This window comes from Peromyscus maniculatus, chromosome 1, assembly GCF_049852395.1.
Source record: "Peromyscus maniculatus bairdii isolate BWxNUB_F1_BW_parent chromosome 1, HU_Pman_BW_mat_3.1, whole genome shotgun sequence".
NCBI lineage: Eukaryota > Metazoa > Chordata > Mammalia > Rodentia > Cricetidae > Peromyscus > Peromyscus maniculatus.
Window position 1 is genome coordinate 129940744 of NC_134852.1, and position 13357 is coordinate 129954100.

At 41.2% G+C, this 13357-nt stretch overlaps 3 protein-coding genes across 14 annotated transcripts in view; 2 read left to right on the forward strand and 1 right to left on the reverse strand.

Annotated features, from left to right (window-relative positions):
• Positions 1–2205, forward strand: part of Acsm3 (acyl-CoA synthetase medium chain family member 3) — a 33243-nt gene extending 31038 nt beyond the window's left edge. For 8 of the 9 annotated variants that reach the window (XM_076551220.1, XM_006985708.4, XM_016004137.3 and 5 more), the window contains 2 exons: positions 1136–1255; positions 1575–2205. In XM_076551220.1, the coding sequence (XP_076407335.1) occupies positions 1136–1255; positions 1575–1661 (207 nt within the window). In that variant the 3' untranslated portion in view covers positions 1662–2205. The remainder of the gene's footprint in view (positions 1–1135; positions 1256–1574) is intronic. The other variant, XM_076551247.1, reaches the window with a different exon arrangement.
• Eri2 (ERI1 exoribonuclease family member 2) lies at positions 1126–9966 on the reverse strand. 4 transcript variants are annotated; one of them, XM_042282631.2, is made up of 10 exons: positions 9557–9966; positions 9322–9439; positions 8068–8135; positions 7903–7986; positions 6865–6992; positions 6207–6360; positions 5204–5304; positions 4862–4943; positions 4038–4126; positions 1126–3855 (listed from the first exon to the last, which is right to left on the reverse strand). In XM_042282631.2, the coding sequence occupies exons 2-10, from the start codon at positions 9330–9332 to the stop codon at positions 2539–2541; spliced, it is 2034 nt and encodes a 677-aa protein (XP_042138565.1). In that variant the 5' UTR covers positions 9333–9439; positions 9557–9966; the 3' UTR covers positions 1126–2538. The 4 variants fall into 4 exon arrangements, with proteins under 4 accessions (XP_042138565.1, XP_076407307.1, XP_042138554.1 ...); XM_076551192.1 differs by lacking the exon at positions 9322–9439 and having other exon boundaries at positions 7903–7981; XM_042282620.2 differs by lacking the exon at positions 9322–9439.
• The window catches only part of Rexo5 (RNA exonuclease 5), a 38900-nt gene continuing 35362 nt past the window's right edge, over positions 9820–13357 (forward strand). Inside the window, 2 exon segments of the mRNA XM_076562570.1 lie at positions 9820–9834; positions 9928–10100. Coding sequence (XP_076418685.1) covers positions 9820–9834; positions 9928–10100 — 188 coding nt within the window.

Here is a 13357-nt window from a genome sequence, read left to right on the forward strand (position 1 = left end):
TTTAATCTCAGCACTCAGGAGGCAGAGGCAGGTGGATCTCTGTGAGTTAGAGGCCAGCCTGGTCTACAAAGCAAGTTCCAGGACAGCTAGGGCTACACAGAGAGACCTCGTCTCAAAAAACAAAAACAAAAAAAAATTTTTTTTTCAGTTTCCTAAGTACAGGGTAGTTAATCACAAGAGTTGTAAGGGCCTAACTCTAGACCATGTTGGGACTCTGGATTTGGTGGTAAATACTATTGCCTCAGCTAGAGTGTTGCATCTCGGGGAAGAAGCAGTGAGTGGCAGTGCTGGCAGTGCTGGCAGTGCCTGGGAAAGAACAAAACTGGACAGGATCTCACTGTAAAGTCCCAAACAGTCTGGGGAGAACAGGCTTTAGGGAACAGGCTTTGTGGGTATAGCCACAGTCCTCATTTCTACTCCTGCTTCTCAGTCATGTAAGAGGGTCAGAACAATAATAGCAAAGTGGCGAATGGAATTGCTACAGCCTCGTATAAAGGACGCATGGAAAGGGCTGTGTGTGTAGCTCGAGGCTCAGAGAGAGAATGCTTGTAGAGTATGCATAAGTCTCTGGGTTTAATCCTTACTGAGGAGGAAAAATTAAGCCAAGTGGAGTAGTGTAATCCAGTACTTGGGAAGCTGAGGAAGGAGAACTGCTGTGGGTTCGAGGTCAGCCTGATATACATGACAAGACTCTATCTCAAACCCTCCCCCACTCCTCCCCAGAATCCCTGGGCTGAGTGAGCCGCTCCTTCAATGAGGGTTGGAGCTGAGTAGGCCCTAGAAGCTGGTTGTTCACAGAGGTGGTACTTAGTGTACTGCCAGGTTTCCAACAGGAAGCCAAGGACACAGGTAATCAGACTCAGATCAGAACATACATTTCAAAATGTAGTCAGAGGGGGCACTCAGGGTGACCCTGAGCCAAGCAGGTCCCACCAGCTCAGTGGTACTGAAAAGACAGACAAGATCTTCCTGGGTATTTAGGAGCATGAGAGCACACAGCGGGTACTAAACCACAGCACGCCCTCCCTCACCAGTTCACTCTCCTCCCAGGCAGATTCACAGTGAGCCAAAGCAGACAAAACACATCAGGGCACCAAAGGAATAACTCATTGGATGTTTTACGTATTTACTTTAGGTAGTAAAGGCTTTTATTGTTCTGAGGCCTGATTACAAGTTACATGATCAAGAACAACTGAAAAAGGAGATTCAGGAGCATGTGAAAAAGACTACAGCGCCATACAAATACCCCAGAAAGGTAGGCATCTCTGGCACAACTGTATCTGGTCAGTGCTTTAGAAATTTTTCAACTGTTTGTTTTTTCCCTTTTAAATGACCCTTAAATATGCTTCACAAGAGGTTCCAAATAGAACTAATGATAATAGAGAATCAAAATTTTTGAGGTTAAACTGAAGCCCCTAATATAATTCAATTAGCTCATAATACTGTGTATATATATGTAAAGAAAATCTTCAACCATCCTTTCACCTAGAAGCCAAAAGAGCTATTAAATAATTGGCATCAACTAAAGCGTCCAAGCGCTGGACTAACTTCCTCCCTCCCCTTAATGCTAACAGGTAGAATTTATTGAAGAGCTGCCAAAGACTGTCAGTGGGAAGGTCAAAAGAAATGAACTGAGGAAAAAAGAATGGAAAACCATTTAAACCTATCCACTAATCATCCGCATATCTATAAACAAACGAAGTGTCTACAAGTCTACAGGAACCACCGGTTATATGGGTAGATTGCTTCTAAATTGAATTTAAAGTATTTTGAAGTAATGACACCAGAGACTGAATTCTGAAATTAAACATTCAATCCTTATGCTTTCATGTAAATGTTCCTGTAATTTGGCAAAATGAATGTCATCAGTTGCTGAGATGTTTTAAAATTTATTTTAGGAGCAGTTTCTAAAGCAAATCTCTGCCTCACTGGTTTTCAAAACTTAACTGAATAATTCTAATATGTTAATATACAAATCAGAACAAATCTTCAAGCTTTGAAAAAACTAAGTGACTTGTTTTTAGAAAATTGTCATAATTCTTAGAATATTTACCTGAAATTTGAATAAGGGTTTTATTAGTCCTATTTTTATTCAAGTAATTTGAAAGTAGTTTGAAATTTGCTTCAAGTTCTATCTATAAGAGACAGCTGTCACGCACTATGGCTACTTAGTAAATTTAACCTAATAAATGGTTTATAAAAAAAGTATTTTTTCCTTGTGGTTCATGATAGTTTGATAAATTCAGCAAATGTTAATATATGAAATATAGTTATGTGACATAATCCAAATACACATGCTAGGGAATTTAAGGTACAAGGATTCCGACAGGAACAGACAACAGACAGTTGATAGACAACTTCTGGGCAAGAGTGGAAGTCATGCAATCTGCTTCCTTCCGTCAGTGTGAACTGCCTCAGTGTGGCTATAGCTCCAGGTATGCTGAGACCTCGGAACTCAAACCTGACACTTTGATCTTTCCTGTGTAAAAGTCACATAAAGCTTATACTGAAGTAAAAGACAATTTAGGAGAGAGTTTATCAATTTCTCATTGACGGTCTGAGTCGTAAAGGATTTTTAACAGGAAAACTTAAATTTCTGTCACGAATATGGCTTGTTTCTGGAGAGCTGAAAGCGAGTCCTTCTGAGGAACGAGATAGAGCTTTGCTATTGCCTCTTTCCTTTTGAAGTGTTTGTTCCCATTTAAAATAACCGCAGCATTTTCTGTCTTCTTGGTATTTCCCAACAGGGCAACAGTAGAAGGCTTTCCCATGGTTTGGCCCGTTATTAGAAACAATAAGCCGCTTAGATCTTCTGCCACACTTGCATAAGGGAGGTGTCATCTTCCCACTCTCCCAAGGCTCTTGTAGATTAACTGTGGATGTTGATATGGAGGAAAGAACTTTTCGGGAAGAGGCTCCTGGGGAGCAAGTAGATGATGCAGGCTTTTCTTCATGAATACTGAAGGTCTGCTTTTTCGCTCGTGGGAAAGGTAGGGGACTAGGTGAATTCCTTTTAGTACCACCTAAGGGAAGAGGTTGTTTCCTCAAAGCTGAAGGATGCGATGCATTGGCATTAAGACTGTTGAAGGTAAATGGTTTGCATCCAGGTAATTTAAAAGCAGAAGCATCTGAACCTGAATGTTTAGCTCCCTTTACATTATAGACGGTACTGTGGGGACTCTTATACACAATAGACTTAGATATTTCAAAGTTTTGAGGAGTTTCCTTGAGGTCTTCAAAGTTTTCATAACTAAGAATTTCTGGTTCTTTTAAAACCATCGATCTCTCTCCAGAATTAAGAGAAGTATCTACATTTGTGTCACTAATCGGAGGCACACAATCTTTATCTTGTTCAGCCTGAGATGATGGAAGTAAAACTACATCTTCCCACTCAGCCAACATAGGTAAACAGTCAAAAGTATAGCCCACTTCTCCATTAGAAACAACATTAACAGATGGAATGGTCGTAGATACAAGTACCAAGTTGGAGTTAAGTGCTGAGGACTTTGATTTGTCATTCAATGCAAGCTGTTCACTTTTTCTTTGCTTCTGCATCAAAGTGGGGGAACCCAGTTGTTCCCCAAAAGTTGAGGGCTTAGTAGTACAAAGAGGAATGCAATGTTTGTTATTGTGAAGATCCACTTTAGTATTACTCTTTAGTTGTAATTGTTCCTTTATAGACGAATTCATACAAACTAAATTCATTTGAGCATCTTCCTGGGTATTTACTATACTTTTGGGCTCCTTCTGATATATGCTGGGACCCTGGATGCTAACGTTGCAGGCAGATGTTTCTTCAACTTGATCTGTACCCAAATTTCGCACCAAAATCTTGGGATTCTTCTTAGTGAGAACCTATGATTCCACAGACAAATCCACTGCTTTAGAAACTGTATAATTTCTTCAGTAGACATTATATATGACAAAAAAAAAAAAAAAAAAAAAAAGAAATGCAACTGGTTTGAAATCAACATTTTAATGAACCTATGACTACTACTCTAGAGCTCAAAATGACAGAAGAGGCAAGACACACTAACCTTGTTCAAGGACCTGGTAATTTTCATTAGGCAACCGTCCCTGATCATTTTCCAAGCAAGAAGAGCAGTGTTCCGAGAATCATCTAAGCCTGAGGAAATAAAAGTATCAAACACTGAATGTCGTGGTACTAACAAAGAAATAACAGAAAACAAATCACATTTAAACAGAAATTGGGGCATATTCTTCATTTTATGATCACCTACTGAATAAAGAAAAATCATAAATTGGTCTGTGGGAAGGTGTGACAGCATTGCCAATGCAAGATGCCTTGTATTTACACAGGTGAAAATTTGTTAGACAGCTTCCAAACTTGTGACCAGCATTCTGTACAGACCATCATTTGTTCAGTTTTTTTCACTAGTCCATCAGATTATCTGGGCGCTTATGTTTCTGTTTGATGTGCTTATTATTTATTTATTTACTTTTAAACCAACTAGAACCACTCCCTGGTTCTTTATCTAAATTCAAGGAAGTGGTCATTCAGCTGGGCGGCCAGGTGGCGATGGAGCTCACCTTTAATCCCAGCACTTGGGAGGGAGAGGCAGGTGGATCTCTGTGAATTCAAGGCCACCCTGGACTACAGAGTGAGTTGCAGGACAGCCAGGATTGTGACACAGAGAAACCCTGTCTCAGAAAACCGGGGAAAAGGGAAAAAAGAAACTGGTAATTCAAAAATCAAAAGTAATTTGAGTTATATAGGTTAGGAACATTTTTTAGGCTGAAAGGTTTTAATAATGGCACTACCCCTAAATGAAACTAATATGAGAGATTTTACAAAACTCAAATGACTTACATAACAAAATGATTATCAGTTTATACGAACCAGAATGTTCCCGTCCTGAAAATTCTATTCCCACTTCCTGCAAGGCGCCATTTAGTCCTTTGGGTTTTCTCTTATAAAAAAGCTAGTCAAATAAAAAAACAAAAAGACACATTAAAAAATAAAATGACTATTATAGAGGCTATGAAGTTATTTCTCATAACTTTTAGTTCTATCAGATTTGGAATTTATTACCGCTGTGCTGTCTCATATATTTTAAGATATATATTTATGTGAACATTCCAAAATAAGAATATCTTATTTGTAGAAACTTGCACCAATAAGATAAAATGCAGCCACCTTTCACCAGAAACAAAGTGAACACGCTCCCATCTTTGATCTTACCTTGTAAGTTGCTCTAAGATCAATCCAGGAGTTTAGGAACACGGGTTTTAAGAGCTGCTTTCTTCTACACTCATACTCTAGGCAAACCCCCAAGTCCCAGTCTGAATTAAGGGGATTCGAACAAAGGACAGTGATGTCAGCGCTTCTCCACTTACAAATAAAATATACAAAACATGATACAGTAGAGCAGTAAGAGTTAACTGCTATGCTAATAACTAATGCTCATGTGTTCTATATTACTTTACACCTCATAGAACTCTCCACTAAGAAATTAAGTTGGTGACTGTTTCCAAATAATATCTTCCGTGTGTGTGCAGGTTCCTATGTGTGTGGGTGTGCATGTGTGCTGGTGCGAGTGAGTGGGTGTGCAGTTCCGAGGACAGCCTCAGATGATTCCACAAGTGCCACCCATCTCATTTTGAGACAGGGTTTCTTATTGGCCTGCAGAATCATGATTTTAAAAGTATGAATGAATTTGCTTTTCTTGGTTAGCATCTGTGTGGCCCTTGATTTTCTTTCCCATGTCAATGAGGTCAACAAGAATAATTCTAGGATAACAAGAAAAAACTAGAAATAAAGGACTACACTGTGGTAATACTGCTGCTTTTTTGGTAAGTGGGGTGGTATATGTATACATGGTATGTATGTGCCACATGTTCACAAGTGTGGGGGTGCGGGTGTGTGTGTATATGCACATGTACATATATGCAGAGGTAAGACTGACATCAGGAATTTCCACCTCATCTGTTGAGGCAGGGTTCCTCACTGAGCCTAAGACTTGCTGTTTTAGCTGTGTGGCTAGCCAGCTTGCTCTGGGGATTCCTTGTTTCTACCTCATATCCTTGATTACAGATAGGCCACTGTGCCCATGTGGCTTTCACATGGGTTCCGAGGATCCCAACTCTGGTCCTCATGATTGTGTAACAAGCACAGTATCTGCTGAGCCACCTCCTCAGCCTCAATGCTACCCATTGTGATTTATAGTCATAACTCATGTTTTTACCTGACCAAGTAACAAAAGCACACAATTTTACTTCAGAAGAAGGCTCTGAATCCCCAGTAGTAAAGACAATTTTCTTCTGCTGCTGAATCTTATGAATCCATTTACAGAACTGAGATAAGCAAATCTTCAGAGGGACTCCTTCATCAACTTGAACCTGATTTGAGAGCCACAAAATCTGAAGTCAACAAATGAATTTCTGATATTGAGCATTTATTACAGCTCTGCACTATGGGGGGACAGAACAAAAAGAGTTTATCTCCTATAAAGACATTAAGATGTATAGTAAGATGTAATTCTGTGGTGACTTGAATTCACCAAGGTCAGAGAAACGAGGCTGGTACATGAAAGTTTCACAGAAGTATAATCTTTAAGTTTACTCTCATAGAAGTAAAACACTGAGTTTCATTACTCTGTAAAATAAACTCTCTCTTTCTGGAGTTCAAACCCTGGGCTTCATGCACCCTAGATAAACATCTCACACTGAGCTACAACCCTTGACCTTTATGTTTATAGCATTATTCTGATTTTTTTCAAGAGTCCAGTGGACTTTCGGGGGGACATTTTCTCTTAACATTGAATAAATTTAATTCCCAGTAGTATATAGCTTTTATTTTTCTTTTTGAAACTGATTTCTGAACTTTTAAAATTTGCATCATACCTGCTTTATCCCTGTAAGTTCTGTGCAAAATTCAGAAAGGATTGGATGTTCTTGAGGCTGGACATAAGCATGAAACTCAGATTCAATCTCTCCAGTTGCTGTACTCAACAAAACTGCTGGAAATTCAACTAATGAAAGAATCATGGATTAACACTTAAATACATTTATTTGTTTGTTTGTTTGTTTGTTTGTTTGTTTTGAGTCAGGGTCTCAATATGTAGTCCTGGGAATCTATATAGATCAGTGGTTCTCAACCTGTGGGTCAGAACCACTTTTTGGGGGGGGTAAAACAACCCTTTCAAAGGGGTCAAATATCAGATATTCTGCACCTCAAATATTTACATTATAATTCATAACAGCAGCAAAATTACAGTGATGAAGTAGCAACAAAAATAATTTTATGGTTGGGGGTCACCACAACATGAGGAATTGTATTAAAGGGTCGCAGCAGTAGGAAGGTTGAGAACTACTGATATAGACCAAGCTGGCTTCAAATTCATAGAGATCCACCTGTCTTTGCCTCCTGAGTGCTGGGATTAAAGATATGTACCACCACACCCAGCCTGAATACACAAATCATCCTAAACATGCACTGCTTTCATAACAGCATTATTAAATAATCAATTCCAGTAAAAGCTTATTAGAATAACCAAAGCCGTGAGAAACAAAATTATAATAAAGCTATATTATTATCAAGGAATAAGTCAAAATATCAAAGTTATGTATCTATTTAGTTTCACAATTAAATATGAAGACTACATGAGCGTTAAAATGTACTCTATTATTGCAAAGCCATTGTTTTCCAGTTTCTATCCAATCAAAGTTTTAAATATAATCTTAAAACAATTAGCTTCTTTGCATGATCACATTCAGGTATTTGGCATTTTATCCTATTTTTAGGCCAGACAGTTTTTGTATTAAACTGCCAGTTTACAGCATTCTGTTTTCGTATTGGCTGATTCATATCTAGAAACATTCATATCTAGAATGAGAAGACTCATTGAGCACTAGCTTTAGCCACTGGCAGTCCAAACTTACTTATTTCAGGGCTATTGTGGTGTTTCCCATCTTTCCAGCATGTAGACTCAAAATCAATGACAATTAAGTAGTCATACGTCTGTTCTGCAAAAGACCAGAGTATCTTAGGCTTTGTCCATGTTCCAAACCCAAGGCTTCAAAATGAAAACTAAACATGGGACTTACTGAATCTGCTTCTTCCTGGATTCCCACTTGCTGGTGCAACTGACTTTCTCCTAATTAATCCAAGCCGCCTAAAAATGCAAAATCCAATAAGATCAATAAACACATTTATACTCCAGCTAGAACAAGCTCTCAAACTAACAGCACCGAACAAATGGCACAGTCCTCATTAGTGTACTGTAACTGGAGTTGGGTGTGGGGCACACACCTGCAAGCTCAGCGCTCAGCAGGCCAAGGCAGCACTGAGCTTAAGAAGAGCTTGGAGCTCATAGCAAGACCCTGTCTCACACAGCAGCTGTATACTGACTGGGGGAAGCTAGAGCTAGACTTTACAAGATCCAGGTTCTTGTGGTAACTGCCATCCTCTCTTGGGTGTCCATTTTACGTGCATGGGTCAAGTGACTTGGCAAATACCAATTTTATCTGTTCTCATTTTATAGCAGCCCTGAGGAACTCAAACGACTGTAAATATGACTAAAAACCTTCAGCTATTTTTGTACTTTTCAAGGCCTTGCTTATTTTCTCAGGAGATGATGCCTGTTCCTAAAATCTAGGGGAGGTAGTAAGACAACCAGAGTACAACTGGAAGGCAATCTATGATAAAGGACCCCCAATAGCAAGATACTGAGTCCAAAGAAGGAAAAAGGGTTAACCATGGTCTCATATGCAGGTGAGACAAAAATCTGTTGCATACAGCTTTAACGAGAGGATACCTGGAGTAGTTACTTTGGCTTTTTGAAAAAGACAAGAAGTGATGCCAGTGTCGGGATTTGGGTTAAAAGCTAACATTTATTGGCTATTTCACCAGCAAATATTAAACTAAGGTGGTAACTTCTTTTAAACAATTCCAGGTGGTAGATATGTCTGTAACCCTTATTTTATGCATGAGAAAACTAGGCAATTTGCTAAAGATAGCTATAGTGTGTTAACCTTTGGTAGGACTCGCCAACCCTGAAATCCATGCTATTTACTAATACATCACATAGCTTTTCCTTTGTTTTGGATTTAGTTTTATTGTTGTTTTGAGATAGTCTAGCTATGTAGCCCCGGCCTGCCAGAACATGACCACCAACCACGCTGGCCTCGAATTTGCTTCGCTGGTATTGTAGGCGCGCTCCACTATGCCTGGCATTGACACCCTGGGTCAACAAACTTCACATGTGCACAGCGTCTCCAAAAATCAGAGTCCGCAGGAGTTCTTACAATAAAATCAGACTAGGTAGGTCACGCGGACGCAATGGGTGCAGTGGCACCTGCCTGAGGACCATCTGCACAGCACCGTCGTCCCATTCCAGGCGTTTCCCAGAGCCTAGCAGGAACAGATCGGACACAGCGCGCCGCTCGGAGAGAACCCGGTCCCTCGGACTCCTGCAACCTGGCGTGGATGGCGGCGTGAGGCCCGAGACCGAGGTTCCACCCCGGGCCTTTCCAGACCCAGACACAACGGCTGCGGAAGACCGCCGCCAACCCTGCGGGGGAACCCCTAGCGTACCGCGCCAGGCGCTTGGTCGCCATGCCCGACACTCCGTCCTCTCAGTCCAACCGCCGGAAGTCGTCTGCCCTCACTTCCGGTCCGTTTAAAAGCCGGCGCGGCTGAGCGGGCCGGAGCGTTCAGAGCGGCAGCGGCGGTCGTCCGCGATCTGTGAGGCCCGCCTGGGGCGGTTCCGGACCGGCAGGGCGTAGACCGAGGCTGGAGGAGGGCGAGCAGCTTCGCTCCGCCCCCGACGTGCTTCAGGTAGCATTTCGAAGTCCGCGATGCCTTCGTTTGGGGTGCCGTGGACGCTGAGGCCTCGCTAAGGGAAATGTCTGCGAGGGCAAAGCGCGGTAAACCGGTTTGATCGGCTTCGAGGGAGAAAGTTATAAACCGTCACTCTTTCCCAGCGATCCGCTGGAGAGAAGCGGAGGCGTGGTTTCCTGGACCCTGCGGGGTCCTCAGCTCCAGCTCATCCTTCCCTGCAGCCTGATGGAGCTAGAGACGGAGACGATCTCCAGGAAGAGGAAGGAGGCCCCGACCTCGGCCCTGGCGACAGAGCTGGGTAGGTCTCTGTGGGATCTTGAGGACACGCTGCCTAAAGCCAAGGTGAGCAAAGGAGAGCCCCAGCAGGCGGCCTGAAGTCGTTTATGGCTCAGAGTCACTTGCCCCTGCAAAAGGATCAGGGCTCACCATCTGACTGCACTGAACCCTGTTTTCTGATCTGTAAAATAGTGAGAACTTAGGAGCCAGGCGGTGGTGGCGCACGCCTTTAGTCCCAGCACTCGGGAGGCAGAGACAGGCACGGATTTCTGTGAGTTCGAGACCAGCTTGGTCTACAGAACGAGTTCCATGACAGCCGGGGCAGTTACACAGAGAGAACCCTGTCTCAAAAAAACCCCAAAACCATCACCAACAAAAACCACAAAACTGATTTAAATGTCAGGTACACAGAATATTTATTAAGGTCTGTGTAACAGGAAATATTCTAGGAATATCCTTGTACACCTAAACAGAATTCTCTGCTTCCATACAATTTGCATTCCTATTGAGCAGAAGTAAAGCTGATGACAGAAGTGATAGTCTTCTCTTGGAGTTTTGTGTATGACTTTTTGATTAGTCCCATTGTTGGTGTTATTAACCTTGATTACTTAAGATAGTAAGATGGTGTCTACCAAGCTGTCTAAACTCTCGTTGTAATTTTGTAGAGGACTCTTTTTCACCACTTCAGTTTATCAATATGAACTCACAGGGAATCTGTTTTGCTCCTTAAGCTATCATCTGTTCATTTATTTTTCGGTTCTGGGTATTGGATCTAGAACCTTGTGCACTATATACAAGTACTCTACACTTGAACTACACACGCACGCGCGCGCACACACACACACACACACACACACACACACACACACACACACCTGCACCTTTTTTTGATGCTGTTTCACTAAGTTATGAAGTTCGGCCTTCAATTTGCTCTGTGGCCCAGTAGGTCTTGAACTTGTGATTCTCCTGCCTCCTCAGTAGCCAAGATTACAGTCCTACACTACCAGACTTTACTATTTATTCTTTTAATTATTATTTTACGCTGTTGGTATTTTGCCTATATGCATGTCTGGGCACTATGTGCATGCCTGATGATGCCTGAGGCGGCCAGCAGAGGGTGTTGAATCGCCTGAAACAGGAGTTGTAACTGATTTTGAGTCACTGTATGGATGCTAGGAATTGAAGTGGGTCCTCTGGAGGAGCAGCCATTGCTCTTAACTGCTGAAATCTCTCTCCCTCTGGCTATTTATTCTGATGCTCTAATTAGCCAAGATTTGATCATTAACTAGCTTTTGTGTTATGACATAGCTGTATCACTCTGAGAATGTTACTGCTTTCTGGTGAGAAGGTGCATCTGCTTTCTCTATCCTGGACCCCTGGAATCAGCCTGGTTCTTCTTAGTGAAGAATGACATTTGTAAATTTAAAATGGGGGTATTATAGATGGCTTTATTCTACCAGGATGTCAGTAGTCCCAAAAGATCATGTTAATGGGTATGCCTGTGTATTTGTAAATATATACAAACATGCATTTACGTCTAGTTTCCTGAATTCACAGTAAATGTGTGCTTTCCAATCAATTTATTTCTAGTCAGAAGTCTTTGTAGTTTCTCCTTTTTTTTTTTTTGTATCTGCAGCTTCCTTTTCTGATAGAACTACAACTCCTATTATTTTTAATCACTGTCACCACCTCTTGTTCCCACATCTTTGCCCTGCTCAGATCCAGATCAAATACATTTGAAGAGCCCTCATTATTGTAACAGGCTCTGCCAGCATCCCTGTTACATAGACACTTACCCTGTTCAGGCTCTAAATCCTGTACTAAGCCACTACCACACTTTCAGCATACCATAGCTCCTAACATCCACTGCCAGGCCAAAGTGTATTCCCCTTCACAATAATGGATTGCCTCCGGCTGTTCAGGTACCGTCCTATGAGGATATACTAGGCTTCTGTTCATAGTCTGATCTTTCTCATGAGACATCCTTCTTACTCTACTTAGGATCTTAGTATCCAATGCCTAGGAACAATAATTGTTTATTACCATATATAGACCTCTATCTTGCTCAGTCTTTATCAGTTTCATACAGTTTGGCTTAAAAGATAAGTCAAAATTAGCAGTATTTATAAAGAAGTAAAATATGTATGGACATTTTAATGGGAAATTTATCCTGGGGAAATAAGTAGATAGATAAATAATGATATCAATAATAAGAATGTTCATCCTAATATTTGTATTTTTAAAAAATATTTCACCAGCCAGGCAGTGGTGGTGCACGCCTTTAATCCCAGGACTCGGGAGGGAGAGGCGGGTAGATCTCTGTGAATTCAAGGTCAGCCTGGTCTACAGAGCAGAGTTCCAGGGCAGCCAGGGCTACACTGAGAAAACCTGTCTCAGAAAAAAAAAAAAAAAAAAAAAAAAGTTTCACCAAGAAGGAGTTTTTAGTATAAAGTTTTTATTATACATTTTAAAATGTATTTCTCCTGAACCATTTTCACATGTTAAAATTGGTATTCTATAACTGATAGGGAAAAAATACAGATTTTTTACAAAGCAAAAATGGATGTTTGTAAAGTCCCTTAGGGAAGTGTAGTACAGAGATGAAAGAGCTTGGTCTTTGGAGTTTGCATTCCAGTTGTGGTTCTATAAGCTATTACTTCTTTTCTTTGTTGTCAAATGGAAATGATGGTAGTCTTCACTTAAAAGTTATAAGAATTAAATAAGTTATCACAAATAAATTTCTCAAAACTTTGACTAGGGGCTGGTGATGTGGCTGAATAGTAGAGCACTTGCCTTGCATGTTCCCTGAATTCAATCCCTAGTACAGCCTCCTTAAAAAGTGAATATTCAACATTGGCTTAAAGCCATTGTATAAATTAGGGTTTCCATTGCTGTAATAAAACACCATGATTCCATGACCAAAAGCAGCTTGGGGAGGAAAGGGTTTATTTCAGTTGCATGCCCAGATCATAATCCTTCCTTCACTAAGGGAACTCAGAGTATAAGAACCAGGAGGCAGGAACTGATGCAGACACCAGGGAAGAGTGCTGCTTACTGGCTTGCTCCTCAGGACTTGCTCAGCCTGCCTTCTTACACTGTTGAGGACCACCTGCAGGAGGCAGGGCACCACCCACAATGAGCTGGGCCTTCCACACTGCTCTTCAATTGACAAAATAGCCACAGGCTTACCTTCAGGCCTGTCCTATAAAGGCATTTTCTCAGTTAAGAGTCCTTCCTCTCAGAAGACTAGCTTGTGTCATGTTGACATAAAACTAGCCA

Bases quoted from the DNA above. Each gene is read 5' to 3' on its own strand.
- Eri2 (XM_042282620.2), bottom strand. From the start codon at position 9,579: ATGGCGACCAAGCGCCTGGCGCG. The intron at 7,987-8,067 runs GTAAGTCCCATG...GGTCTTTTGCAG, and splicing joins TCCAGGAAGAAGCAGATTCA to AACAGACGTATGACTACTTA. The intron at 4,944-5,203 runs GTAAGATCAAAG...TTATTTGACTAG, and splicing joins ATCTTAGAGCAACTTACAAG to CTTTTTTATAAGAGAAAACC.